Source organism: Zonotrichia leucophrys, chromosome 2, assembly GCF_028769735.1.
Source record: "Zonotrichia leucophrys gambelii isolate GWCS_2022_RI chromosome 2, RI_Zleu_2.0, whole genome shotgun sequence".
Classification (NCBI taxonomy): domain Eukaryota; kingdom Metazoa; phylum Chordata; class Aves; order Passeriformes; family Passerellidae; genus Zonotrichia; species Zonotrichia leucophrys.
This window is the reverse complement of record NC_088171.1, coordinates 127,110,027-127,126,054: the sequence shown is the minus strand read 5'-3', so window position 1 is coordinate 127,126,054 and position 16,028 is coordinate 127,110,027. Positions and strand designations below refer to the sequence as shown.

The following is a 16,028-nucleotide window of genomic DNA, read 5'->3' as shown; positions in this document are numbered from 1 at the left end:
TGAGGCATATTTGTACATTTGGGGAAAAACAAAAATCTTATAAGTCTAAACGGAAGTCCTAACATCTTCAGCTAGATCTGACAAGACCCATGTGTCTTGAGGTATTTGACACTCAAATCATGTTTTTTCACTGTTTTTTTTTTTCCTACATATTCTGCTGTTGTAGTTAACCTCCTTCTATTCTCACAATTTTTCCAACTGTCAAACTTGCTTAAACTTGGGAAATCAATCTTATTTTCAGTATTCAGATTGTTGGTATGGAAAATGGTCATAAGCCCCATGGATGCTTTGGTTCTTAGAACTAAAATTTCATGTTGTATGGTTTCTATATATAAGCCACCATATGCTAAAACTGGACAAAAACATCTGACTGTATGTTTTATGGATTTCATGAACCTTACATTGTGCTTCTATAAGAGCACCTATAGTGAGCATAATCCTGCAAATTTAAAGAAATGGCCTAGTCTAATAGGTAATGAATTCTAAAGCTGAATCCACATGCTTTGTAAGCAAAATCATTCAGTCAGCTTACTGCAAGTTTCATGTTGATGCTTAGATGAGACGGTGCATGTGCTTTGCAAACATCCTGAACTTCAACAGCATCTCAGTAATACAATGTAAGTTTTATGAGACTGTGGAGTGAATTTATTGTTCTTCAAAACAGAGAATAATGTACAAGCTTCTTAAAAGCATTTAGTACTAGATAACGGAAGAGCTGGTATGCTTCTGATAGCAAAGAATTTGACATTGAGAACTCTAGTCACGAGTAAGTTTAAATATGAGAATTTTTTGTGATGGCTGTGTACTGCCCAGGTTGTTTGACAACAGAGAAAAGCTTGAGTTCTGTAGGTTTACTTGAGCGTGTTCATAGTACCTTTCTTGTCTTCCTCTTCTAAAAGTCATAGAATTTCTAGTTAGTTTATTTTGAAAGGCAGGTTTAAGCAAGATTATTTCCTCTGGGTAAAATAAATTTTTATGCTTGCCTTTTTTTACACTATTTATCAGCATCTTCAGTTTTATCAAGTAGTTTGGGGTTTATTTTGCCAAACAATGATATCCTCAAAGTTAGGTACCTGCTGAAGACATTAAACACTGTTTCAGGTATTTTCTATGGGCAGAAGAGTGAGATATACTTTGATGGTTCCCACTGTTCTGCCTTTACTGGCTTTGATATCTGAGGTTAGACCAGGTGATTTCTGCCATTCATGTCTTAACTGTGAGCTAGGTGTCAGCTTCCTTGTAGAGTGGGACATGTCTGTACAATTGTACTGACTGCTTGGGGAGACAAAACCTAAAAAACTGTGGATGATTTTCTCCTTTAGAGATTATGGTTTTGTGTAGCTTTTTGTTGGTTTTACTTTGGTTTTTATTTTAGTTTTACGCTTTAAGTGCCTCTCACAATCTTGTTAGTTTCATAGGAGAGTTTCTTGTGAAAGTAATGTCATGAACTTGGGAAGTCCCTGCTGTGTTGTGCTGGCAAAAGGTCAGCCACGTTTACCATGATGGTATCACATTTTATGCTTGTTTATTACTAATGCTCTGGTTGGTTTTTAGGGTGTTTGTTTCTTTTAAGAGCTTGATCAAAACAGTGAAGAAAAGAGCTTGATACTTTAGAGGTGCCTGTTATAACAAGATTCTTATTTTGCCCAACAGAGATGTAGAGCAGCTATCAGTAAGGGAACTTGGCCATTCCAAGAAAGCTGCAAAGAGCAATACAGATGACACGGATTCCAGGGTTCGGGACACAGGCAACGACAGTGCTAGTACTGCCCCAAGAAGCACAGAGGAATCTCTTTCAGAAGATGTATTCACAGAATCAGAACTCTCTCCAATACGGGAGGAACTTGTTTCCTCAGATGAGCTTCGACAAGATAAATCTTCTGGAGCATCATCGGAATCTGTCCAAACAATAAACCAGACTAGTGCTGAATGTTTAACAGTCATTTCAGACTCCAATGAAGCTGCCAGTGACTTAAAGCCCAGTGCCGAAATGGTTGTAGGTGTTAAACAGTTTGGTACCCACTTAAGTTCAGAAAGTGCTAAAATGTCTTTAAAGGGGGGACGAGAATCTGGAGAAAACACTGCAGATGTCCTCCAGCAGTCTTTGCAAAGATCACAGGGTAGTGAGGAGCACAGCAAGGAGACAGAAGTGGGCAAGGATCAGGGTTCCTCACTAGGAAAAAAAGCAGATAATGAGATGGAAGAGGAATGTCCGGGTTGTGAAGATACCACAGACTCTCAAAAGAAAGAGGCACCTAGTAAAGGAAAAGTAGTGGGAGAGCAAAGTCAAGACTCAGAGGCAGAAGTTGAAGAACTCCGCAAGCTCTGGAAGACCCACACTATGCAACAAACAAAACAACAAAGAGAAAACATGCACCAGGATTCACAAAAAGAGATCAGCCAGAAAGCTGTATCTGCAGGAGATGGGCGGTTAGAAGGTGAGTCAGTGGGTATTAATGGGTACAGTATTAACCTTCAGATTTAAAATTTATCAACCTCCAGTTTAATGAAAATTTTGAATTTTTTTCATTCGGTACACTGTATTTCTCCATGTGCTGGTTAAGTATCTCATTGACTTGAAGATACTCCAAAGTTAAACTTTACATAAACTTTTGGAGAAAATATTTCTTGCTTTCAGAATGCTGTTTCACTTGCATCTTGTCTTACTTTGATGACGACTAGAACAATGTTAAGCATCCAAAAAGCTTGATTCAGGAAAAGTAAGGGAGATTAGGAAGCTAGCACTGTGGATACAGTGAACAGCTAGGTTTTATTTCTTCACTACCTTGATTCTTCTGCAAAGATCAGGGTCCTGGGATTATTAGTTGGAAGCTACCCTTAAAGTCTGTTCAAGTTTTTATCATACCAAGAAATATGCTGTGCCTTTAAACAACTTCAGTACGCTTCTGGTGAATTTGAATTTGCTTTCTAAAAAATTCACAAGTTTGTGTCTGATGTCTTCCCATCTTACTAATAGAGACAACTGAACTGTTTGTTTCTTTGGTTAGCAGAAGTTCATCTACACTTCAAAATCTTATATAATGGTTTCTTGCATGTTGGTTTTTTGGGGTTTTTTTTGGTTGATTGGGTTGGAGTGTTTTAATGAAGTAACTGAATTTTGAAATTTGAAGCAGATGAATACTTAGATAATTCTGTGGTAAATTTGGCTTTTATGCCCTAAATATTAGAAGTATTTCTAATACTTCTGGCTGCTTTCTAATATACTTACTAATACTACTTTCTAATACCTCTGGTGGATGTCAGCTAGCATTAGTTGCTGGCTGTCACTTTAAGAAAAATCAGGTGTTTTAGAAAACTAAGTGTTCTTTGGCACAATTGCTGCTTCTCTTACAAATGAATATTTGTAACTCAGTAGCATTGAATGCTTTAGTTTTGTTTTTTTGTAAGGTTGTATCATTGGCTGACTGCAGGTTGTTTGTCTGTTATGTGATCTGTATATTTGCAGAGTAAATATAGATATAACCAAAAAAGTGTCTGCATACATTTCTACAGAAGAGTGCTGGCTAGAAACCTTATGTACACGCAGTACTGCTGCCTCCCTCAAAATTGATGGGGTAAAGTACAAAGTAAAAAACACAAAAAGCACAAAATGCCTTTTGGAAATTTGTACCAATTCAGTCCAACTTCAGTAGGAATTATTCCATCTCTTATTCTTGCATGTTGTATTAGCAGAATGCAAATAAATGAATAAATTATGAAGTAATATTTCTCAATCTAGATAGATTTTGTGAAGCTTTTGCAGGCATGATGAAACAGAACCAAGGTAAAAGCATAGATCTGCTTTATAACTATTGAAAAACATCAAAATGAATAGGACATCTGTTAGCAGCAGGTCACTAAAAACATCAGGTCATTTAAAATTTGAAATATAGTAAACACTTTCAAGTAGCCTTTCTCAAAATACAATGCTGAAGTAGTCATACTATGAGTTTTGGATCAATAACTTACCTAGGCAGTCTTTTTGTCCCTTTCATATAGCAGGAACTTAGTTGAATTTTTTCTCTTTTGTGGCAGTTTCGAGAATTTAGGTTTTGAGAACTATTGTTTTTTGAACTTTGAAGAGGTCGGGTGTGTGAGTTTGGAATTAATGATCGGAATGTTTGTTTTGAATGTTGAGGTCATGCAATGCAAATAAATACTTATGAGTAGACATATCAAGTTTAGAATAACTAAAAAGGTCTCACTTGTATCTACTTTTTTTCTTGTTGCCCAGGCTTCTGTTTTTATAGACACCTTTGTTAACCAGTGGACTGAAATAAAGCTAGATGTGGTTGATACTTTGGGGAAATTGTAACAATCTCTAATTTTGTGTGTGTAAAAACAAGTTAAAATATCATTAATGATAACATGTCAAAATATTTACAGCTTAGCTGAATATTGGCAGACATTTAAAGGAAAGACAAGATGAATGAGACACAGTAACCATTGCTGAAATCTTTTCTCATTAATTCTATATTAAATTCACAAGAAGATATTGGAGAGCTTACTTAAAAAAGCATCTGAAATAGTCATTTTGAGACTTGGAGCAGAGCTAAATTGTTTGGTTTTACTTTATCTGATAGCTGGAACCATAATCCCACTTCTCTGAGCTCAGGGAAGTCCTAATCTGCTGCCTCTGAAGGACCAAAATCAAAAATGCCAAGTCATTGAAGAGTATTTATCTAACACTGGCACAGAGTTTGCATGCCAGTCCTATGAAACAGGCTTTTTTGTTTATTTTTGTTTCTTTTTAGTGTATTTTTTTAATCTGTCAATTTACCTTTGAGTTTACACATTAATAAAATACTTCCAAACAATGCATGTTATTATGGCTAATTTACTGTACTATATAGTGCAGGTATAATTCTAAAATGTTGACTGAAAATATGGCTGAAAATTAGGAGTCCCACATTTAAATAGTTAATAGGAAAAAAATAGTCTTTTGTGAAACAGTGCTGTTCTAAACTTCATGGTAAAAATCTTATTGAGAAAATGTTTATAGAGCAAGAAGGTGATGTTTTCTGTGCTTAGTGGTAAAGAAAAGATGTGTCCTGGGAAACTGAAACTTATCTGTATGTACATATAATACCAGAGCTAGGATAAACCCTTTATTGTCATAACTGATCCTAATAACTCTTAAAATTACATTTTCCTTTCTTGCTATAAAAAAAGTCTCGTGTGACTGGAGGATTTGGCAAATCATCTAGTAAAGAAAAAAGTTTAAGAAGGCTTCTTATTTTACTTTGTGCTGACTTGACAGTTCAGACCTTGAGGGTAGTCTTATAATTCTTTGAGTTCAATTAAATATACCACCAGAGAGAAAAATCCTGTACTGCAAAATCCAGCATCCTTCATCCTGAGGTGGTGTTCATACCATTAAGGTGTTTGATATAGCTAAAAAAATAAAATTCATCCTAATCCTGTATCAGTAAGGCCAGAATGTTTTCCCTTGTAAGTGATAAGTAACTAACAACATCTCTGACACATGTGAATCAAGGCAAAATACATATCTAACATAACATCTTTTTCATGTATGTGGGATACTCTTTAATAGTGGGAGGGTGGTGATTCAATGTTGAGAGTATGCATCAAGAATTCTTTGAATACTTCCATGGATGAAATGCTGTAACAATGTGATCTGTAGTTGGAAGCAGAAATGAATGTTAGAATTTAGTATGTTGTACTCTGAAGTTAATTCCACTGTTGTGATGTTCATAACAAAACAGGTTGTTATTATTACTACTTATATCATTTCCCATTACTTACTTACATAAATATCCTATATCCCTCAATTGTCTATTATAAAATTAATTAATAATTTTGTTAAGCTCTTTAGTACCTCATGGACAGCTTGCTTTGTCTTTATTTTTAGGTTCTTCTGTTATGAAAGAAAAAAGACGGCATCGATCTCACAAATTTCTGTGTCTCAGGGTTGGAAAACCCATGAGAAAAACATTCGTTTCTCAAGCAAGTGCTACAATGCAACAGTATGCACAAAGGGACAAAAAACATGAGTACTGGTTTGCTGTTCCACAAGAAAGGTAAGACAGAGGCAAACTGTAAAAATCAGCAATTGCCAGTAGGTGTTTGAGCTTTTCATTTTTTCTGCACCATTCAAAATTTTGCAGCAACTGAATCTCTCTTAAGTGATCACAAAAAAGGGTCAATGTCTGAAGATGTTGTTGATTGGCTTGTGTTGTATTTGCCATTGGAGTACCTCATTAGCTTAGAGACATTTTACTGATTTACTTGAGTTACTTGGGAGTTTGGCAAGTAGTTTCTTATTATACTGTTTAGCCTCTTGTTTGTAGCAAGTAAATAACAAAAGAAAGAGTCAAGTGGTGTCTGGTGGAGGAAATAAATTCTGCAGCAAAATTTTTGTCTTTATCTGTGCTTCTCATTATTTGGAAACTTTCTAAAAATCCTCTCTGAGTTCAGAAGAGCTAGCTGGGGTTCTTTTGTCTTACCTTGTATATGGAAGGTAAAACCTTTCCATGAGCCACCTTAAGCATGTCTACTGGAAAAATACCTGAATTTGTTGAACTCATTCAAAGACATGAGATTGTTCATGCTCACTCACTGGTACAGCCTTGTGTTCTGAGATTATTTTTACTGCTAGGAAACTGTGACTTCTTTTCAGCCCGAAATTGGTTTTTAGGGGTGTTACATCCTTGTCAAAGAGTGGGGAGAAAAGAAAGAAACAAAAAAATATTAGTTGTCATCTGGTGTAAATACCTACCCACAATGATCAAGTCACTTTTCCGTCTTTTCTTTTGAGCTGAATGGCATAGAATGTCCAGTTGGGGCACTGCAGTGAGGACAGATATGGATCAATTGGAGAGAGTCCAGAGGAAAACAGCAAGACTATTTAATGCCTAGAAAGTGTAACATATAAGGAAAATTAGAAGTAAGTGGGGTTCTTTAATCTAAAGGAGAAAAGGTTGATTACAGAATTAAAATTATTTTATACTGAAATTGGCTGCAACAAGAAAGGCAGTAGTCTTTTTATGTCCACTGTGGATGGAAATGTGTGATGGACTGAAATTATATCAAGTATTATACTTATCCAACAGGTAGAATTGAGTCCATGGTAGTGATTTCACTCACCAGCTTTTAAACACCTCTTAAGTGGTAAAGAGGATGCAAAGTTTTGAGTCAAAGGTCTGTCCCACTAATTCTGCTGCTGTTAATCCTGTCTGGGCCAGGAGTTCTCTTGTGGTTATAGTTAACTCAAATCTGCTTGTTCTAGAAGTATCGTATTTAATTTGAAATCAGATAAATGTTTCATATATGGCAATGGTGTAAGGATTAGTTGATTAAAATGATCACTGTCTCTTTGATTCATTTTCTAATGTAGCAAGTACTTAACTTCAGCATAAAGCAGAACTGATCACATATTTTGGAAGAAAGGTTTCTTATTTTTTCAGCCTGTACTGACTTCCTTGGAAATTATTTTCATCTGTGAAGGGTCTCTCTCTGTCTCTCTCTCTCTCTCTAACTGAATGGGGTAGTTTACTATCAGTATCAGTTCTTTATTCATTCAATGTGTGTCCTATGTTTTTTGTAAAGAAAAAGCTATGTTCTCATAGTGGGGAGTTCATTTTCTTAATTTGGTGTTAACCTTGTTGAGTGCTAGTCTTCATAGATGAAAGTACTTAGTGCCAATCCAGTTGTCTGTGTCACCGAGTGGTACAAAAGAGAGAAAAGCATTATTTCAGTGTTCTTTCTCTCAAAGGAGCTGGTCTGGGAAGGAGAGTCTTGTAGTTCCTTAAGCATCAAGTTTCATGTCCTTTTTCTAACTGCTATAATTATACATAACTCAAAGTTCTTGAAGAGCTAAAATCAGAACTTAAAGAAACTTTCATACTTGCATGACAACTTAAGATTGATGCCTCATTCAGTCCATGAGGAGTCTGCAGCCTCTTGCTTTGGACTTCTGTGATAGAATTTACCTAAACTTATGCTTCCAGAATGTTTTATTCTTTGCTACTGCCAGAGGAAGATTTGCCTCCCCTTTTTTTTTTCCTTCCCCTTTTATCGTTGTTCTTCAGGAGCCTCAGTCTTAACAAGGGTAATTCTGAATAACTGACCCTGTTCAGAGACTGTTACTACATACCTGTGTGCAGAAATGTTTTGGGCAGTGGTACATGAAAAATATAACTGCACTTTTGAGAAACTTTGAAGTTCTGTATCTCTTGCTGTTCTATAAGTGTTCAGTTTTTCAAAGATTATTAAGGAAGAGAGAAGAAAAGGCTCAAATATTATTCTTCATGCTAATACAATACCCAGATATAGCAAATATCTCTGGAGAAAGACATAAGGAATAGAAAGACATAAAGAATATTCAAAGTCTTGCAACCAGAGCCATGAAGCTCTAGCTCTTACTCTCTTTTCCATGATCAAGAGATACTAGTGGATGCATTGCAAGTCCTTTTTCTGAGTGCTCTGTCTGTGCACCTGCAGCAAATACAAGGTAGACTGACATCTGTTAGGATTACAAATAATTTCCTCCTGTGATTTTAGATGATTTTGCCCTTCTAACTGAAGAACAGTGTAATTTGTGGCACATAACTTAAAATAAAGTAACTTTGAATCTTGGTACTTATTATAGTTAGAATAGCCTGTAGTTTGATTTTATGATTTGTATATTCATCTGCATGCTTTCAGCAGTCTTCCCCCACATCTGTAGTACTTTCCACAATTTGTATAATTCTGATTATGTCTTGGAAGTGGTCAGTTGTTCTTCAGGCATAGGGAAAACAAACATGCAGACATTTTTTGAATTCTAATTTTGTTTGGCTTTATGTAACTCTTTCTAAATAAGATAAAAAAAAGTCTTTGTGTTTTATTTTGGGAGTTATTTCAATTTTAAGCAGAGGTATCCAATGGGACAGAAGTGGTTGAAAGATCATACTTATATGTGAAATCACAGCTAATCCATTGCCAATTTGCTTCCTGTTTTTTTCTCCAGAGTCATCTTCATATATTTAAAAACTAAAAAAAAACCTAAAGAACTAGCTAGGTTTTTTTTCAAATTTGTCTCTAATATCTAGTAAAATGTGAAATAGCATTTTTATTTTAATTTTAAATACTTAATATTATTAAACATCACAAATTTACCTTATTTTTTTTCTGTGTCATAACTTGACTTTTCTAGGACAGATCACTTGTATGTCTTCTTTATCCAGTGGAGTCCAGAAATATATGCAGAAGACACTGGGGATTCTCTTCGCGAACCTGGATTTATAGTGGTAAAAAAGAAGGATGAGCCTGAAACTAGTGAAGAATCGAGTACTGAAGATGCTGCTAAAGAGTGGGAGGTAAGGAAGAGCAGTATCAAAGATTTATTTTTTTTAATACACATTAGAATATATTAAAATATTATTAAATATTTCCAGGAGGAAAAAAAACCACCTTATTAGTCTGATGATCATGATCATGGCTGTTCAGTTTATGCCATCCTAATTCTTTACTCTGACATCAGATCAGGGCAACATTTCACAAGTCCAAATAATTTTTTTTGTGGTGGAGCAAGTTGTAACTTAAAACTCCTAGGGAAAGGAATATGAGTACAGCAACAAAGTTGGAATTTTGGTGAAGCAGACTTGATTTTCAGTCTCATAAACTGATAGTTTTCTGATATTTATTATTCTTGCATTTAGAGTGTCCAGTGTTTATTGGTAAGAATCTAAAAAAGGGATGGGACCGCAAAAGAGGAAAAGAACAGCTATTAATGACATGTCTTTTAAATAATTTAGTAATTAATTTTTCAGTTGTGAGTTATTAATGTATTATAATGCTGTTGACTGTATTTTAGAAATATGTTGTAATTGGAACTATTTTTTTTTTCTTAATAATAAGCACATTTCTCTCATGTGAATCTGTGTCCACTGTGTTTCTATGGACACATCTTTACACGTCTACGTGGTTTTGTTTTGTAGTGTACATGCAGTTAAAGCACTTCCAGTCTTGTACATTCAAATGTTGGTCAAAAGTTTGATGATTCTTGTCATATATATATTGTAGAAGTATCCCATCTGCATTGTTTGAGTCTTGGGACAGCAATTGCAATCTCTGACTGTAAGATTTCTTTTGTTTTTCTTCCTCCTACCCTGCAGTGGAACATGTTGAAATTAAGGAAGTCTACACTGTTTTATGTAGAGCATAAAAGAAATTTTAAAGAACTGCAATAGTCTAACTACAGGTCGTAGCTTAGCTCCAAAAGTTAGAACCATAGAATTCTGGATTCAGAGTTGAAATGTAGCTAGTTGAAGAATTAGGCCATAGTTGCAAAACATTCCCTGCAACTCAGTGATTTTGGGTGGAGCATTTTTGCTTTGAGACATTGAAATTAGTATCATAAAAACATGTCTTTTTAACTTTCATATTTTCAGCATATGTATTGCTTGAGTTTTTACCAGCAATGTATTTTGATGTTAACTCTTGCTCAAAGCCTTCATAAATATTTGGAGTTTTAAAATTTAGCCTTTTGGAACATGGGTGTCAGTGAATAGTGATCTGTGTTATGGTTTAAAGCACAGTATATCTCTCCTTTACTGAGCTCTTCAGTAATTTGACACCTTAATATAACTACAGAATCATTTCCACAGAATAAAGTGAAAATGTTTGTTTCATGGTGGAATGTGTTAGGTTTTAGAAACAATTTCTGAAAGTAGTTGAGGCAATACATTTTGTGCAAGTATTAAAATCTGTAAGTTATTTCCCACAGAATGAGGCCCGACCTTAAGCCTGTATATAGGTCTTCTCTGGAAACAGTCATAGGAAACATTTCAAAAATATTGTTTTTTCTGTGTGTTATGTGAAATTGTCAAGCTTGGTTCTCTTAATATTATCAAATAATAATTTTCTGGATTTATATGCTAATGTGATTAGTGAGATGGATAACTATAAAAAATGTTATGCAAGTACAAGAAATATGCTAGTGTGGTCTTCTGTGCATTTTAATTTGTGACTTCCTATGACTGACTTTTAGCACAAATCTGAAAGCTCTTAAAAACTTTCTAATCAGAAATGTTTGACAGTACTGGATGGTTTGAGCTGTCATTACATAAAACTGCATTTTAGTGGCTTTTAACATGTATGCTAGAAAATATGAGTAAATATAGGGAATTGTAGCCACTGTTGTCATACCCATTATTGCCACTGAATTTCAGTCATCATTTTCAATCCATGTACTTCCTTCCTTCAATGCAGCAGCAAGCTTTTCTTCTGTCAGTTTTTGCTCCAGGTTCAATCTAAAATAGCAGGTGAACAGTATAATTGAAGCCTTTTTCTGGATATTTGGCTGAAAAACAGGCTGCCTTTTTCAGATCACAAGGATAGGAGAGCTCTGGGTGGAAGGGAAGTGGAAATGCATGACAAAGTACTGTTCATCTAGCAAAGGATGAAGGTAGTGGAGTACCTTTCTTTTCCAAAATGTGTTCTTCCTGCTTTCGTTGTACAGTATCTTAAAACTAGAAGGACAGGGAAGAGGATTAATGGGTAACCCAGGTAGTGCTTTGAAACAGCTTTTGTTTCTTTGCAAGTTCTTTTAATACATTCGGGTGCAGCTTTTATTACTTTGAGAAAGTCTATGCTTGTTTAGTGGAAAAGAAATTCTGGGAAGAAGTAATAAACAAAGGCAAAGATAAGTAAATGAAATGAGTAGTAGGTGTTGGTTTATTAAGTTTATCAATGAATAGGACTGAATGCTCATTCAAACTTCAGTTTTTGCCTGCTTACTTCTACCTTGATCGAATACTGCATTGTACATAATGTCAGGGAAAATTCCAGCGCTTCCTTTAAATTTCTTTTTGTGTTGTACCCTTGATAGAAAATTGACTTACTAGAAATAATAATGAATCTACTGCTGTCTCGTGTTAGCATCAGTACAGGTGACTAATTCACAGATCTGAAACAATCTGTCTGAGGCGCCTTGCAGCTGCTGTTGCTGATGTTGTTACTCAGTATTTGTCTTCCTGCCTGTGTCATTAGCAAAGCTTTATAAAAAGGATACTTTTTCACTTAAGATCAGCCCTTAGTAAAGACTTGTCTCTGATACCCACTAGAAATGAGTAGGCAATAACTATTTAATATACTATCTAAGAAATGAAAGTGATGCTAACTTCTCAGTTGTGTTATCCCCATCCATTTTTCTCAAATATCTCTTTTATCTGGCACTTCAGTGAATAGGCTTACACCAAGAAAGAGAGTATTTTGACTTGTGTGGGGTTGTTGGATTTCTTTTGTTTTGGTGCTGGTTTTCTTACCATCTGGACTGAGCTATAAGGTATATTTATCTTGGTATTCTTTTTTTACTTGATGTGTCTAAGTTCAAGTGCTAATGGCTTTCTATATCTGTTAGCACAAATGATAAATACTGTTATGTGTTAATAAACAAACTCATCCTCCTAAGCATAATCTGTACTTGCATCTAAACATGGCAAGACTTGACAGCAAGCTGAGTCCTTCTGTTGTGCCTTGTCTCAGAAACAATTTCCATTGGTACTTATAGTCTAATCTAGTTTCCTTTTTAAGTTCAAGTAGAGCATATAGTAGGTTCCTATTTAAACCTGAAATCTGTTTAGCAAACACTTGAATTGCTCTGCATTACAGTAATTCCTGTTTAAAGCATTGATTCTTCCTTTCCCTTCCCTATCACTTGATCTCATTGCCATTATTCAAGACTGAGTTGTATTTTTGTCCATGTAAATATAAATACTCATTCACAAGATATTTGAAAACAGGAAATTTCTTGTCTTACAACTCACAAACTGGTCTTAAAGTAGTTGGAAGCTCATCAATTTGATTTTTTTATTAATTTTGTTAATTGTGGAGGAAATACAAATAATTTGATTTTAAACTGTCTAAAAGTTAATTTCCAAAATGAAGCTTGGGTTGATAGATACTTGCAAGTATTTTTTCCTAGACGTGGTAGGTCACGTTCTGGACTTGCATTTTGTAGTAATCACCTTTCATTTTGCCTATTGAATGTCTGTAGAAAACATGGATGCAATGCTTCTGGAAAGCATTTGTCACTCACTTGTCCAGCTGAATTTCAGTTAGAACTTAAGATGTTGTTTGAAAAGGCTTACTACATCAAGCTATTAGCTGAAATTGAAGTTCTGTCTTCTTTAAATGGTATTTGACTTGGACACTCAGCCATCCAACATTAATGAAGCTGTATATTCTGGAGTGTCTCAGAATTCTATTTCTGTATATTTATGGAAATGTGAAGGTCACAAACTGTGATTGTCTCCTGGTTAGATAAGCACCAATGTCCAATATCCCAGTCTTGAAACCTTTTTCAGATGTTAAGTTCTTGGATCTTATTGGATCTGGACTGGAACCTACAATGTTTCTATATTAAAGGGGATATTGCAGTTTTAGAATGCACTTCTATCTTAATTTTTTTGTGTTCTTAATTGTGTTTCTTCTGTAAATTTGCTTCCATTCTTTGCAGTATACTGCAGTGCTTGGATGCTGGTGCAGCATCTGCTTGTTGTGTCTTGCATTTAAAATGTGATATGAACATAATGCTGTATGACAAGCTGGATAATACTGGATGAGCAGAGAGAAGAGGAAGCCTGAAACTTGTAGGCTTCTTGAATGAAACATTGCAAAGGATGTGTAAAGATGAACCATGCTAACAGTCTTCAGAAGAGGAGTATTTTTTCCAATGTTTCTGGAAAGGCTGTCTCTACGTGATAATGAATTGGATATACAAGCTAGATGGTTATTTGGTTTTTACATCATGTATTGTCAGTTAAGAAATTGGATGTGTCACCATGCACGTGTTGCTGTGCATTACCACAGAATTTCTAATAGACTTTGCTCTTTTACTGGAGAATGGGTCTCTTCAATTCTAGCACTCATGTGCTATAGTAGAAATGTTTCTTTTAATTTGTTGTGGTTGGAGAAAAGGACTCTGGTGTCTGTTTACATAATCCAGTGCTCTTTGCAGAGATTGGTAACTTTCATTCTTTGCAATTTCATTATTTTGTAATTAACTTGAATGATATGCACTGTCTCAACTTCATGCGTTAGAGTATTTCTTGTTTTGCTGTATTTACTGTCACTACTTAATCTATTTCAAATCTATTTATAGCTTGTAAGTGGAAATTCAGATGTTTTAATGATTTAGAGCTGTCCTGTAGTTGGAGTCATGAATGTGCAGTTGGCTAATTGATGGCTATTTCTTGTATCTAATAGAGGGATCTGGGATGGTCCCTCTGCTGAGAGTTAAAGCAGAGCCATTCAGCTAAAAAGCTTGAGCTTTTGAGATTCTTAATGGCTTTCAGCATACCTTTGAAAATGCTCAGGAAAACTTTGTGATGGAAAAATACTGCCTTTTTTTTCCACCCTCCCTTTCCTTAAGCTGTTGACAGGAAACAAAGGATGACTTCTCAAATTAGACTTCCTTTCTTATGGAAACTTTCTCAGCCAACTAAGAAGTTGTGCCAGTCCATGTTGTATTGACACTACAGGAGATAGCTTTTTGTAATCTTTTAGTGTTTCTGGTACCTGTAAAGGGAAAAGGGATTAGACCTTACTTTGCAGTAATTGAATGTTAACTTCACCTCCAATATTTTTTACAAAGACTCACTTGTTCTAGAAGACAGAGTAGTAATTTTGTTAGAAGCCAGTACCTGATATTTTATTTTTTAATTTCAACTGCATTCTAACTTCATTACTCCTGAACTTTACACTTATTCATGTGGGAATCAACAGCAAGTTGTAAATAAACTGAGTAATTATGCCCCTTACTGCCTGTTCTGTTATCCTTCTGGGCTAACCTCTGTCTCTTAAGAAGGATGGAGCATGAGAAATACATGAGAATTTTATTGCTTTCTTTTCTTTTGAGCACGTTTTTAAAGTCCTTTTGAGAAGCTATAAGAAACATCATTTTTATTCAGAGAGAAGCTTTAAACTTCTAAGCAAATTGTTAGAATTGTTTAAGATAAAATGTTGCAGGATGAAAAAGGATTCAGTTATGCAGATTCTGTTTTTCCTTCCCAGAAACAATGTGTTGGCTTGTGTTAGGGAAGAATTTTTTTTTTCTTGAAGGGCAGGGAACAGATGACTGATAAAGTAGGCTCTGGAAGATTTAGTTTTATTACTAACTTTTGCTTTCAGCCTTAAGGGTTTTCATTTCCAGTGAAAGTTTGAAATACTTTTGCTGCATGTTCTCCATTCCTTTAAGATTTCCCATGCTTGGCAGAGAAGGGGGTGATGTCTGTAGCTTGTATTATATTTTTATATTGATAATAATTCTCACTTGAAACAGTTTTAAGGGTGTCTGGTTTTTGTTCTTGTTTTAACCCTCAGTATTAGTTCACTTGTTGTTTGAAAGTTAAACCCAACAAAAAAACTCAAGCACATAAGTAGACATATGGCTTATTTTTGGGATCATACACCATTTGACTATATATTTAGTCAAATCATTGTTACATATTTGAATTCCCTAAATCCCAGCTTCAATGTTCCAATGATAACAATGTTTTTATTTGCTACCTTAATACTTCTGGTAAGTTAGAACAAATTTGCTTTTAGAGATGCCAGCTCCCATAAAAGGTTTTACTGAAAAGAAAAACATTATCCGTCTGAATGTTAGACAGTAGTGCAAGGTGAGGTGTTCCAGTACGTAATTTGCAGTAAAATACAAGTTTTGGTTCTGATTTTCTCTGCTTGGATGTCTTGGCTTTTAGATCACAGCACAACAGCCTGAGTGAGCGATGATTTAATGTTGTTCTGTTGCTGCCTGGCCTATTTAATAGTTTCGACAGAACTTGGAGCATGGATGATGTGGAGATTATTTTGGTGGTTGTTGTTTGTTTTGGGGGATGTTGCAGGGGGAAGGGAGGTGTTTCATTTTGGCTGTGGGGTAGAAAGACTGCAAGTGCTACTGCAAGGAGATTCTTACAGGGTTGTCATGTTTTTTAGTATTGCACGTGCCTGTTTAAATAAACATCCTTCCTTAAGGGAAAAAGAAGTCATGATTTCAAAAATACTTTCATGCTGGGACTAGC

At 35.1% G+C, this 16,028-nt stretch overlaps 1 protein-coding gene across 12 annotated transcripts in view; it reads left to right on the top strand.

Annotated features, from left to right (window-relative positions):
* The window catches only part of OXR1 (oxidation resistance 1), a 260,724-nt gene that overhangs the window by 221,305 nt on the left and 23,391 nt on the right, over window positions 1-16,028 (top strand). For all 12 annotated transcript variants that reach the window (XM_064706328.1, XM_064706317.1, XM_064706325.1 and 9 more), the window contains 3 exons: window positions 1,654-2,438; window positions 5,873-6,041; window positions 9,158-9,320. In XM_064706328.1, coding sequence (XP_064562398.1) covers window positions 1,654-2,438; window positions 5,873-6,041; window positions 9,158-9,320 — 1,117 coding nt within the window. The remainder of the gene's footprint in view (window positions 1-1,653; window positions 2,439-5,872; window positions 6,042-9,157; window positions 9,321-16,028) is intronic.